Source organism: Hippocampus comes, unplaced genomic scaffold, assembly GCF_001891065.2.
Source record: "Hippocampus comes isolate QL1 unplaced genomic scaffold, H_comes_QL1_v1.1 scaffold6, whole genome shotgun sequence".
NCBI classification, from domain to species: Eukaryota; Metazoa; Chordata; class Actinopteri; order Syngnathiformes; family Syngnathidae; genus Hippocampus; species Hippocampus comes.
Genome location: NW_017805833.1, coordinates 129820 through 144561, shown reverse-complemented (window position 1 = coordinate 144561; position 14742 = coordinate 129820). Strand labels below are relative to the sequence as shown.

Below are 14742 nucleotides of genomic sequence, written 5' to 3'. Positions count from 1 at the left end.
CCGTCTGTTCTCTCTCTTCGTCCCCCCCTCCCCCCCCGTCCCCCTTCCGTGTGCTTCCCCCCGGTTACCATAGCAGGCTGCAGATCGACTTTATACTGTGTACACAACAATAACTTTGTTGTCATTCCCAAGGCCTATCTGTCTGTATCGCCGGAGCATGAGGGCACAAGAAATTCCATGAAGTAAGGATACTATCCGAAGGCTGGTGTTCTCTCTCTTGATCCCCCCCTCCCCCCCCGTCCCCCTTCCGTGTGCTTCCCCCCGGTTACCATAGCAGGCTGCAGATCGACTTTATACTGTGTACACAACAATAACTTTGTTGTCATTCCCAAGGCCTATCTGTCTGTATCGCCGGAGCATGAGGGCACAAGAAATTCCATGAAGTAAGGATACTCGTCTGTCTTCGCTTATCTCATTTAGCTAGTAATCAATATGATTGGCATAATCAGACATGCCTGATTGTGTGCCTCCCATTTAATTAATCGGGCTTATTGGGGTAATTGGAGTGAATTGCTCAAAAAGGTCTCTCTCTCTCTCTCTCGCTCTCTCTCTCTCTCTCTCTCTCTCTCTCTCTCTGAGGTTTTATTTAGAGCACATAAATATTCCTCTTTGTTCTGATGGTGATAGGTGGGTACGCATAGGTCCTATGATGAGGGATGCTCATATCTGTTTGGCCCAAGCTTGAGTGCTAGTACAAACATTGCCCACTTTGCCAGACTGGTCACGTCAAACATGTGAGCAAGAAAGTGGAAAGACTGGGCTCCCCAAGTTAGTGCGGCGGCCCGTCTGGGCATTCATGTGCGAGCATGCACGTGTGGAGCGCGGGACGGGAAGCTACTTGGCCACGGCGGCGTTGGAAGTCTCTCTAGGGAGTGTCGGCAATCTGTTCCAATCGTCTTTACAGCTGACCGGATGACCAAATGAACCAGGACAGGAACTGCTGCTGTGGGCCAGCCCGGCCTGGCCAAGCAGGCCTACTGAAGCGGTCACATGGATGTTATCAACCGTTGACCAGATGTTAAGTTCTGCTGAAAGATTAAATCAATGAAGTTGTCAATACATTTCGACAGTTGTTGCCTGCCTGACTAGTTTTGCATGCGTTGGGTCTTGATTTGTTCAGAGGAACAAAATCTCACATTTGGAAGCGATTTCTTCCATATGAACCATCCATCCATCCGTTCATTTTCCAAACTGCTTAACCTCATTACCGTTCCAAGAAATGTATCACATTATCGTCAAAATATTTCACAGTGGATGAATTGTTTGTGTGTGTTTTCCATAGCTTTCAATGTGAGCGTTGGTGCATATGTGCTCAGCGATTGGCTGGCGACAAGCGTTCTGATGGTATGATAACCGGGAGTAAAAATATCAGCTTCTCTGTATTGCAACTACAGCTCTAAATGTTCTGAATTTAAAATGTTTGGATGAATAACTTTTGGAACACACTCCACGGATACATTTGTACGAATAAAAGTGAGCAATTGAATTTTTAAAAAGTAAAATAAAAACAGCAGTACATTGGTTGCAGTGTTCATTTTAAGACAGCTTCAGAATAATTTAAAGCAAGATGGTTGGCGCTCTTGTGAATGATTATTGGACCTATTGACTCCTATATCAGCCGCTTTTTCGTAAGCATATTTTGCATCTCCTTTCGCTAGCACGGCACAGTACCCGGAAAAAATTTCCCAAAGTGTCGGCTTTTTTGTCGAGGGGAAAACCCAACCCCTCACCTTAAGTCAGCTGTGCTAGACTCCAACTCATGTAATGCTAATGCGAGTCTCACATCAAAACATTTTTAAGACTCAATTTTACCCCCTACGTCACATTAGCCGCTGCAGTCTGTCATCTCATTTTTTTTTCCTGTCTGTGCAGTTAATTTGATGCTAAAGTCTCGAACCTGACATCACCCGTGATAGCTTTTTTACTTCCTTAGCTTGTAGTGTTCCCAGAAACAAAAAATTGCTCCTTTTTCAAACCGTATTTCTTTTAGGGCGTTGTGGTTTCACTGTATGATGGACTTGTTGCTCATCGTTCTACTTAAATGTAGAGCTGTAGACATGTTGGAGGTTTGTCTCTTCTCCTTCTCAATGGTATGATTTACCCCTCTTACGTCAGTCAGTAAAGCCCTCTTTCCACCAGTGGGTACAGTTCTTGTTGCAATTTTTCATGTTTTACTTTTCATTGTCAAAAGTCTGAAAAGTTAGTTGATCAATCTTGTACCATACGAATTCATTGCAGCAGTGGTAAGATATAGTTTCAAGTGGTGATCTTGAAATTCTGCAGTTGCTTGATTGGTCGATAGTGAAATAATGGGTCACCTAGTCAGTAAAGCCCTCTTTCCACCAGTGGGTACAGTTCTTGTTGCAATTTTTCATGTTTTACTTTTCATTGTCAAAAGTCTGAAAAGTTAGTTGATCAATCTTGTACCATACTAATTCATTGCAGCAGTGGTAAGATATGGTTTCAAGTGGTGATCTTGAAATTCTGCAGTTGCTTGATTGGTCGATAGTGAAATAATGGGTCACCTCCATGTTCCAATGCACTTTTAAGTCTGAAATTCAATCGCTTTGCGAGAACGAAACTGGTCCATTTACGTGCCCGGTTCTTTTCTTTTGGCCACTCAAACGACTGTTAGGCTGAATGTGAACTGTGCAACGCCACACAGCGCAGAGGAATTTTGCAGAATAACTCGATAATAATGGCAAAGAGCAGTTAACGGGAGAATCAACAATGCAACACACAATGGCTGAGTGGCGACTCGGCATTCTATAAGTGATGTCACTCGCCGGAGATTGGTGAACAAAAGCATTTTCGTTGTTAAGCACGTTACTATGGATCTAACTAGGAACAATAACAACACCGAAAGTATGCTGAAAATAGTTTTAGCTTATTCAAAAGATGGTCGGCCAAATTTACTTCACACTCTGGTCTGGATGAGAAACAAAATAGTTTTGCATTATTATATGTTTACATTGACTATGTCTATTTGTCCGAAATCAGCCTTTATTTGTTCCTGTTTTTTTTTTTTTTACCTCTTGTTTGCTTCACGCCATCTCTTTCTGAGCGTTGAAGGTTTGCAAGTGTGTGCGCACCGAGCAAATGTGTTTTTGTCAGGGTTCGTTCAACATCGCAAACGGATGCACAGATGCCCCCCAACCAATTTAATGGTCTTAATTTTTTTTTTCTTGCCGCAAAGAAATATTGAACAAAATTTGATGGCAACAAGAAAAACTGTTTGCAACCATTAAAACAGTTTGGGAAAGTCTGGTGAATATCTGCAACTGTTTGCAACGTTGAACGAGCCCTAACCAAAAAACATTCAAGCAACAAATGTGACTATTCAATCTTACCTCGTGGCAAAGATCAGTCATCACATATGTTAACTTTGCTCAAAAAAGGACATGAAAGATCTTCGTCTTTCCTTTTAAGCTATCAATTTTGCTCGAAGCTATCTTTAGTCTTTTAGGCTGTAACTGTGATGTGGCTATAAAAGCGGATCGGGTGGCCGTATCGACTCGGCCGCCGTCAACTTGCAAAGGGTTTCAAATAGTTTACTATTGCTGGCTCATGTTGAAGCATTTATGTTGCTTTTCTACCACAGTCGCATACATATTCATTTTGGCAGTGTTTGCCGGCCAACGAATACATTTATTTTTTTTTTTCAGTTTGTCAGCAAGCACTGCCTGTGTTGTGGTACCACCTGGGACCTGTTTTCCCGCAGCTGATGTTGAAATAAGCATGCCAGTTTTATTTCGATTTTGATGATGGAACAGATCATCACCTAAAATGATACTTTGTCTGTCAGTATATCGTGCGACCTCTCGAGTGGTCACTAAGATGTGATGTGGGTGAACAGCGGGAATTGTGCACTTTGGGATGTTACGCTCCATCAGCAAGATGAGTGTAAAGTCTGCCCGTGTCTGCTGATGTGGGCAGAGAGTTTGCTGCATAGACAAAACCCGACCATGTATGAGCCCCCCCCTTACCCCAACCCCCCCCCCCACACACACACACACACACACATTTTCACCTGGGATCGTGCACACAATTATTCACCCACTTGGAATCCGATCGATCCGCTTTTCATGTGTGATGTGTTTATTTAGCTTAACGGCCAGAATGTTTTTAGGCAACGGTGGTATTGGGTAACAAACTGGGATGTTTGCAGGCCATCGGAGAGGGATTGGTTTGAAGAATGGAAGTTGTCCTGCGTTGAAGGAACCCCTGTTATGTTTTCAGTGACCAGCATTTTATCTTTCAACAAAGCGTATACAGGAAAAGTGGTTAAGATCGCATGACTGTCTGCGTCTTATGTGTTGTGTTGTATTATTTTGGTATTTTACGTGAACTGTTCTGTAAAGCGCTTTGTTACAGCTGAAGCTGTTGTGAAAGCGCTATATAAATAAATATGTATCGTATTGTTTCTTCACTGGAGGCTGAAGCAATAGATAATTGCAGAATGAATATTTACTCTTGACTTCTGTTTCATCACACTATGTAGTTGCATGTTGTCAAAACATCACATGGCCACTCTGACATCGTGAAATCACAATTTGACAGAAAAACCATTTCGGGAATTGAAAATATATTTGTTAAAACAGTAGCCACTCAGCTTGGACTAAGTATGCAGCGTGTGCAGTATTTCTGCTTGCAATTACTTTGTTAAAAAAAAAAAAAAAAAAGACAGTGTGGGAGCTTGACTACTACACATTTCTAACAACATTCTATTCAAACGATACAAAACTAAGTGAAATGGAAAGACAACTTTTTGGGTTAAAATGAGAATGTCCGAAAGGCGTCTTAAATTGACTTCTTCCAATTAAGTTTTTGTCTCATTTCATTTTATCTGATTTTCAGATGTGATGCCAAATTGGGTCCTGATTTATTATTATTATTTTACATGTGGTAACATTTCTAGAAAAGACACATTTATGACCTCCTGTTCCCATCCCAAAGTTATATTGGGCAATGTGGAACTGTGCCATATTGCAGGCTTTCAGGAGGTTCCACGCATAACAACACTTTTGTTGCGCTGGCTTGTCTGTGTGTACCTCGCTTTAGCTCAGCTTCCCATAGCTGACGTCATTTGTTCCTCTTCAGACCGCAAACTGACTGAGGCCGAATTGTGCCCATGCTGCTTGCCACTCTAGTTTTATACAATATGTTGCCTTGATTGTTGACTTGATTGATGCTTAGGGAGCAACACATTTTCCCGTAGTATACTCTATATTAGCTATACTGGTGGTTATGGTTTTACACACACACACACACACACACACACACACACACACACACACACACACACACACACACACACAAAAGAAACATAAAACAAACCACATCGTACGTAACAAATTTCAACACTGCTGACAATTCACAGCTTCTCGCTCCTGTTTAAGCCCGGGCCTTCTTCTTCTGTTACAAGGATGTTCAATATTTACACATGTTCACAGAGGGATTCAATATTTTTAAAATGTTGCCCTTGTGCTGAATGGTGCATCCATTCCCAGGACAATGGGTGAGAATGAGTGAGTGAGAGTTGACGATGGTTATCAATATCAGTGATCTCATGAATGAATCAAGTTGACTCAACCATCGTTACCTTAACATCAACTACAAACATAATCACCTTAACATCGACGACAAAAAAATCTGAAGGCGTTTACCCCCAAGTCACATAACCATTGATACAAATAAAGGATATCTTATCTTATCTCCCAAGTTAATTTCTTTCAACGAGCTGATCTTACATCGCTGTAGCCCAGCCTCACCAGTCCTACAACATCAATATTTTTGGACATTGAATGTAATGCGATTACAATTTATCACGGCCCCTCTCTTTCGAAATTTATTTATTTTTTTATCGGGCGTACAAGCTCCCGCACACGCTCGAATTGACTAACACACAGAGCAGCTGCTCCATGGCCACAGGCAGACAGGCTGCTACATCAACTGCTCCATGGGCAACGAGAGCACGAATTGAGCTTTTTTTTTTTTTTTTTTTTTTCTCATTTTTTTTGTCCCGTGCTGCTGCTGCATTAACCGCTACAGCAACGCTTGACCAAGTTCCGTTCTTGGTCTTTTTTTTTTTTTTGGTCATGGATTGTGGATAAAACAAGATCATGTCAACTTGGGGAATTTTACTTAATGCTGATGGAGGGGTGGGGAAAAAAAAGCTTCTCATTAGTACTTGATCACACTATTTCTTTGGTGTTATCGTGGGAGGTGGGCAATGTGTGCGTGAGTGTGTTTTGGGACCTTGTCAGCAGACGGAGCCACAAGGGCCCCTGTGGTAATGTGTGTATTAAATGATTAGTGTGTTAGTTAGCATAACGGCCCTTCAGCAGCGTTTAATCACTCTCAGGGGTGGGCGGCCTCACAGGACGTGGAAGGAAAGGGTGGAGGAGGGGGAAGAGAAGAATTTCAACAGTGGAGTACTGCCTTTTGGATGATGAGTGGAGAGAAGGAGGTGGGGAAAAAAAAAGTGTGACAGAGGGCAAGAATCCAACAGCAACACAATCCGAGCACGGCTAGATACGATCTTTATAAGGCCTTCAACGTCTTGTTAATGTCAGCTCTTGGCTCATCATCATCTGGAGCCAGCGCCCATAAATAACTTTTAATAGCAATGCAGAATGGACACAATAAAAACGGTTCTCGCCTCGGAGACACGCGCTTTCCGTGTGGGTTCGCGGCGCCCTGTCCGCGATTGTCTGGTGAGGGTCTTCCGGGAGCTGTCGGTCGATAATTGCTGTGAAAAGTGCGTGTTGGTGTCGCGGCCTTTTGCCAAGACTCGTGCAGTGGCAAGTGATGACACTTGATTGCGCAGCTTAGTTCACTAGGCGGGGTTCCCCCCGGCGGGACATCCATGTTGTGGTTCTGTTCTCAGCTGCAGCAACACGCCGGGCCATTTCACCATGACTGTGTGTCTAGTAGGGCTCCAGGACTACAATAGTGCCGCAGCGGTTTCTTAGATCTGAGACCCGTCCAGCTTTGGAAGGTGCTTTTAATGTGGACTCATTCAATTTCAGTGAGCTCTTGACCTTTTCACAAACTTGACCAGTAATGAGGATTTCCAAACTGAATTCACCTTTTTATAGACAAACTTGAGTTTCTCCGCGGAATCAGAAATGAATCACATAATATTCATTTGTTGTTCTCTTCGGGGAAAGCAAGTCAGTAATAGTCATCACAATGTGCTCTGCTATTTTTTTTTCATTTGTTTAAAGGGTTTTGACATAGTGGTGCATTAACCAATCACACAAATGTAAACATATTCTGGGAATTACCAATGTTGCCCAGTTGTCCCGAGGTGATCGTGTAATTTTTCAGCTGATTGGCATGGGCTGAGAAAGATCTTTTTTTTTTTTTTTTTTTTGTTTTTTGTTCCCACTTATTTGTAAACGTCACAGAGTGACAGTATAATCCCTAGGTGCAAAGATATATTGCTAAATGGAACAGACAATATCTTAGTATTACATGACACATATAATGTTTCAGCTTCGTGTGGTTGCATGAAAAGGAAAATTCCGATAAAATTCAGAAGCCGTATTGTACAGGGGGCTTGACAAGTCATGAAAAATCTTCACATTGTGTCGACGTTTGACTACGTGGGCAACATCTAGGGTTTGTTAAAAAAATAGAAGCACTGATTTATTTATTCATACACGTGACTCAACACGCTTCACTTTCTGTAACTAAATGTATCATAAAGGTTTAAAAATGTGTTTAAAAAAAAATCACGAAACAAGGACACAGTGCAAGAAAAAAACCACGAAAACATGATTTTAAAAAATACTTTAAAAGACCTTAATTGTAGGTATGGGAAAAGAACATAATTTTAAACCAGGATTTAAATGTGTTTCCACTTTACTAGTATGTATTGAATCTTTATTCATTCAAATGATTCACGCTGATATTAAAGGGTGCCAGCAAATCGGGGGAACGTATTATACACAAGTACATTTGACGACAGTTCCTTGATCAACTGTGAGTAAAAGAACAATAAATTCATTGCATTCACCTTTTTTTTTTTTTAAATTATATAGGTGGTGCGAGAATCTCTGGATAGATTGTGAGGTCAAGCTCTAATTTTGATGGAATACTTCCTGATGAATCCATTTTCTCACAGAAAAAAAAAATCAAGAACCTGATGTTTCATGAATGTATTTCAATGTAACATAAAAGTGTGTTTCTGTGTGCTTTTTATGCAGGACTCACTACATAGATATTTTGACAGGTCATATGTGGTTTTCTTCCAGTTCCGGTAATCTTATTTGAAATTGTCGCGTTTGTGTTGCAGAAAGAACTCGATGCCACCGCCACACAGCTCGCCAACAGACAGGACGAGAGCGACCAGTCCAGGAAGAAGCTCATCGACCTTAGCCGCGAGTTCAAGAAGAACACACCAGAGGTAAGCGAGTGTGCCTGTCAGCTGCGAACCCACCGACACGTGCCCCCTGCATTGTCTGTTGACCATAGTTTGCCTCTGCATGCGTGTGCGCTCTCCTTCATCAACGGAGCCGTGATTATTTCCAGAGAAAGCGCAACAGCAGAGGAGGAGCGCGGAGATGTGGGCTTGGCTCCCAAAAATAGTCTCTCCATTAGTTTCCCTGAAATCCTAAAGAGACAAAACAGAAAACCCTTCAGGGGTTTGTATTATCTGACCTAGTTTATTTATGCGTGCAGAAAGTGTGGTCCCTGTGTGTGTGTGTGTGTGTGTGTGTGTGTGTGTGTGTGTGTGTGTGTGTGTGTGTGTGTGTGCGTGTGTGCGCGTGTGAGAGCGGGAGGGTGCAGGAGAGAGGGGGGGAGTGTGACAACGCTACAAAGCGGGATCAGGGGGGAATTCTGTCCTTTTCCTGTGTTTCCATCCCTCCTCCTGGGAATTTTTGTTTCATCTGTTACCCGGGCAACACATTTTTAAACCGCACATGTGAAAACAAAGTATTGTTATTATTGGTAATGTCACCATGGTGAATTATTGATGGCCCAATGAATTATGTATGAACGCAGTAGACGGCGGATAGAAAATTGTCAACTCTCTGTGGAGTTGATCGCAGACCTATTATGGTTAACACAGGGTGAAGATTGGCGCTATTGACTTTAGCTCGGAGCACACCCGCTTGAGCGGATGATCCTCTAGAGCAGCGTTTTTCAAACACTGTGCCGCGGCACACCGGTGTGCCGCGAGATTTGGTCAGGTGTGCCGTGCGAAATGATCCAATTTGTATGCTTGCGCGGTCAATCGCCTGGCAGAGTAATCGTGTAGTACTCTTCCATACCGGTAGGTAGCAGCAGCAGCTAGCTAACTGCCTTGTGCTTCGAGACAAGCGAAGTTTCTGGCACAAGGCAATACAACAAAAGCTATCTTTGATTTGGATTTATTTTTATCGGAGATGCAATGGCACCGATTCCGTTTCACGTCACAATCATGGAGTCCATGGCTCGGCCGACCTCGGTGTCGACCACACACAGGAAGGTTTTCAATTGTAAACATTGACCAGATATAAGTTTTACGGTTGTTAGCCCTGACTTTTATCCTATCAGGTCGGAGAGGCGAAATCTTTGAACACACCCCACAACATATGGTAATCACTTGACGTTTTAGAGACATTTGATAATTGCACTTTTGAATGGAAATTTGATCTGAAGAGGGGTGACACCGCTCAAACTCGACCCGCTTTCTAACACGAGCCTGTCTACTTCACAGTAATACTGGTCGAAGCGATTAGTCAATGAGTCTCGTTAGCTACGCCTTATGAATATTTCATGCTTGAAGTTGACTAATTGCTCATCACAGGTTTCGGGCATCTCGTTTTGTAATTGGCCAGGCGTAATGCCCTTTGGAGCAGCAAAATGCCCAGCCAACAAGGTGACACACGTTCTTGATATTTACTGAGCAGGTTCAGGATTACAAAAATAAGCAGGTTGTGGAAGTGGATTTGAAAAGTTGGGTGATATTCTGATTTTGACACCCTTTCACCGTCTCCTCGTTACACCGGGGTGTTTGGTAATACCATCGCTAATTTTAGACATATTCTGTAGTTTGCGCCAACCGCCGCGAGTCTGTCTGGACTCATTGCCCAAATCTGCAATCGACGTTTGTTTACCTTTTAACCAAATTTTAATGGATTACTAGTTATACTTTTGCTGAAAAACACATCATAGTCAAAAAAGAAAAACTTTTATCAAAGTAGTAAATGGTAAATGAAGTGCACTTTTACAGTGCTTTAGCTACACCATGTTTTCCAAAGCCCTTTTTCAAAAATGATACCAATGACAACGCAGCATCAACTTTTGGTTTAAAATTTACTTGAACCTCCAGGATCCCTCGCTGCGAACTGTCGAACGGCAGAACACAGGGTGTTCTTCAAACCATCCATCCATTCGTTTTCTGAAGCATTAATCGTTTTGGACTCATTTTATATCTATTTGCTTGTCGTCAAGCTGCTGTCTAGCGCTATGCTAACCTGAGTATTTTCGTCTCCTCTCCGCCATAGAAATAGACATATGCCCTTCGTTTGCCGCTGAGAGAGGCCAGCCGACAAAGTTGTTCATAAACTGTCTAGCTGGGCCTCAGTGACTGCTTAAGAGTTGAATTTAATGCTCAATAGGCGGTGACTCCGGGTTCGCTTGCTGTGAGGTAGCCACTAGGCCAGCTTCACACGACACTCTTGAGCCTCTTTTTCTCTTTGCTCTTAAGTCATTTCATTCTTTGGGGATTTTGACGGAGATTGGATTGTTACAAATATCAGACATCCAGTTATGATACAAGCTTGATGATATCTTATGGGCTGTCACGTGACTAATAGAATGTCAATCGCCGTGCAGTCCCAAGAAACATTATAGCTTGTAACTCATAACTATTAGTTTAGTTATAGTAATACAGAGTTGAAAAGACAACTGCACGTATGTATGTGCTGTAAAAAACATATTTTAATACCATATTATTTGGTCACCAAGTGCAGCATTTATTCATGATGATTTTGAAAGTGACACTGTTGCTGTTTTTTAGACATCGGCGGATACCGTATTACCAAAATACTGCCCAATTCAAGAGCATAGTGGTTAGTGGAAGGCTGAACCGTGGTGGCTTGAGACATGTGATACTCTACATTTTTTTAGATTTGAGCTCTCATTGGGGCTCTTTTTTTTTTTTGTCTGTTTTTTGCCATAAATGTCACCCCCCCCCCCAAAAAAAAAACAACACACAGATATTCCTTGGACGCTAGCTGAAATCAGGTCTCGTGTAGCTTGCATGAAAATGCTGTTGTCATTTTTTTAAAAGTATATCTTCGACTATTTCAAATAGGACCCGACCGATTACTCGGCTGGACGATTTGATCGCTCTATACTTTCAAAATTCGACAAGTTTTGCCATTACTTCCTTACAGAAACAAATTTTAAGATGAGACAAAGATAATGACATTACCCCCGCACCCCCCCCACCCCCAAAGCCAATTTTTGCCAATTTTTCTCCCAGTTGTAAAGTTCAACTAATACTAAAGCACAAAGTATTATGAAGCAGTCAAATGATCTGCCTGTAATTCATATCTTTACTTTTGTCAGTGATAAGGGACCAACAAGTCATTTTATTCATTAAATAGCTTTTAAATTGATCGTCCGATTTATCACTTACCAGAATTTTATTCTGCCAAAGATTCGAATTCCACTCAAGCCTAAATATTTATTTCCAATGTCATTTTCAAATCTAACAGTTGCAGGAGGAAATGAAGCACACATGCTCAAGGAAGGAGGAAGTGTTACAATCACACAATAAACACACACACACACACACACACACACACACACACACACACACACACACACACACACACTTACATAGAGGCAGATAACTGGGCAAGGACATTCATCAGTGTAACTAGGCTGTGATTTAGGAAGGCTCCTCTGGCGTCTGCATGGCCCCTGGCATCTCCCTGGTATGTGGAGGAGGAATCCGAGCCGGGCCAGTCTAGTGACAGGATTCATTACAGGGCTGTAATGGCACTAAAAGGCACAACACTTTGAAAGAAGCCTATAAGCGTTGATGTGGTCTTTACCAAAAAGGCTGCTCGGTAAAATTTGATGATGTGGCCTGATTAAAAATGCCGTGATTGTGTCCATCCGTACGTGCGTGTGCGTGTGTGTGTGTGTGTGTGTGGGGCCCGTTCTATGGAGCGGGCCTGTCAGCTCTTTATGGTCGGCACCAGTCAGCGGAGATCATAGTCACATCAGATCAGACTGCATTAAGTTGAGCGGGAGTCCGTCTCTGATCCATAATTCAGCAAGCAGGCGAGCGGGGCCCACGTTGACTGTGTCTCGTCTAGTGAGCCGTACTCGCTGTGAACCACACACACACACACACACACACACACACACACACACACACACACACACACACACACACGGCAGCTTTTGTAACATTTTAAAAAGTAGTGCAAAGAAATGCGGTGTAAAAAAAGTTTTCATTATTTATTTGGACTGACACACTGATTTTTTTTTGCGTGCGTGTGTGTGTGCGTGTGTGTGTGTGTGTGTGTGTGTGTGTGTGTGTGTGTGTGTGTGTGTTTGTGTGTGCGTGCGCCACCTGAATTATTCATTCTGTTCTTAATTTTCCTTTTAGTTAGTCAAGGCTCCTCTACGAGCCTTTCATAAAGGCCGGGGTGGGAATTGTTGTAAAATGCCCCAAAGATTGCTAGCCAGAGGCAGCGGAAGTAAAGCAACTCTGTGTGTTCTTGTGTGTCGTCCTGCATATGTATGTGGGCGCACACATGCACATGCGCACGCGTTTGTGTTTAGCTGCGGGGCAGACAGACAGCGAATGGGAGTTCCATATTCCCCGGAGACTTCCTCGGGCTGGCCTGTCTGCTGACTGCCGGCAGCTCACACACTAGCCATCCATCTCCTCCTCCTCCTCCTCCTAGTGTTGTCTGCACACACACACACACACACACACACACACACACACACACACACACACACACACACACACACTATGTGCGCTCGTGTGTACATTTTTATGTTGTTATATGTCATAAATCTTTGAAAGTGGAGGGGGCCGGTTGGGCAGCACACTGGAGAGATGACCAAATGGGTTCAGGGCAGCAATAAGGTTTGGCAAAAGCAGCAAATAACTTGTCCCGGCATGTTTTCTTGATTAAATGTTCGTTTGCGAATCTTCTACTATTACTCCGTGTCATTTAAACAATTGTTCAGCTGGCTCTTTTATGCAAAGAACTTGGGGGTGGGCGTAGGCGGGTTCACAAGAAGTTTATTTGAGCAAAGTTGGCGTTTATGGCAGCGTGACTAGACGGCATTGCGTTGCACAGAGATTTCTAGGTTTATTGTACGTGAATAATGTATGTTTAATGTTGAAAGTCATTGAAAACAAAGTGAATGAATGGCGGATTTATGAAATTATTATTTAATTAGAATCTATTGCAAATGAGAGGAGACGCTGTCGTCCGCTATGTGTGGGTGTTTGTTTTGTGTCTGCTTATCTTGGGTGCGTTTGAAAGGGAGCGAGGGGGTGGGGTGAAGGTCATATCCCTGTCAGGGGAATATTGAATTGGTCCAGACAAACAGCCACTGCGACCCCTGATGAGGTAACAATAGAGGCGGGTCAGCGAGGTCGCGACCTGTCCTCAGCCTGTCTGGACGGACCTGGGATCTGGCCAGAAACTGTTCCTGGGTCAGTTTGGGATATGCCGTCTCCCCCGCTGCCTTGTCCGTGAGGTTTTTGGTCTATGAGGCGTACATCTGTCGTTGCCCCACTTCACATCTTTATAAGGCACTGTTATTTTTTTATTTTTTACACTTTGCATATGTGTGTGTGTGTGAGTGTTTGTGTGTGTATTCAGCGAGTGTGCAAATCAAATGTTCCTGAACAAAATGTACTATTCTGCTACGCCTTTTACCGTACGCTCCAGTTCAGTCTGTCAGGATGTAGGCTCAGCTAACAGCCTGGTGATTTGCATGTTCCCCTGATACATAGTCCACTAGCTATCTAATCAGAAACTGCTGACTCTCACTGGAAAGTCATGCAATGGGACTCGTGCAGGATGGAAAGCGTTTGCTGTACAGTGATTAAAAAAAAAAAAAAAAAAAAAAAAAATTCAAATGGGTGCTCAGAGACAATTTGCATTAACTGTAGGCCTACTTTGCGGCTTATGCTAGCTCCTCGCACGCAGTCGTGGCGCCTCTGGGTGGCCCAGGTGGTGCTGCACCTGCTCTTGTGAGAAGCCCGGTCCACAAGGGCACCCCAGGGTGCAAACCTGGTCTCATGCTCATCACTCACACGCGCACCGCTCATTCCCTCTTGACTGTGGTGAGAGTGATTCTCTGAGATGCGCTAATTTGATTACTGCTACAGTGGAGCCTCCTCCCAGTTGACTACAATCTGTTTCCAATTTGTTCATCTTTTAAGCTACAGTATTTGTGTAAAATTTGTGATGAAGAGTGTGCGGATTGTTTCAAGTTTCAGTGTTAGCACAGTCATATTGGATGGCTATCTCTTGAAATGCACATGGAAATAGACACAGAAAAATGGATGTATGCGCCCTCGACCATCCAGTCAAGTAATAGCGTGTGAGTAGTTTTTCTTTTTGACTGGTAAAAAGTAAGAAAACCATTTTATTGACATAATTAAAAATAACTACCTACAGTATTGGTGTTGTTGATTCAATTTTTACACCTCTTTAATTCAAAACTAGCTTTCAGTACTCTGCGTAAGTTACACGAACT

At 42.9% G+C, this 14742-nt stretch overlaps 1 protein-coding gene across 4 annotated transcripts in view; it reads left to right on the top strand.

Annotated features, from left to right (window-relative positions):
* cux1b (cut-like homeobox 1b) overlaps positions 1-14742 on the top strand; it is a 96775-nt gene that overhangs the window by 27854 nt on the left and 54179 nt on the right. For all 4 annotated transcript variants that reach the window (XM_019887637.1, XM_019887636.1, XM_019887635.1 and 1 more), the window contains exon 2: positions 8303-8413. In XM_019887637.1, coding sequence (XP_019743196.1) covers positions 8303-8413 — 111 coding nt within the window. The remainder of the gene's footprint in view (positions 1-8302; positions 8414-14742) is intronic.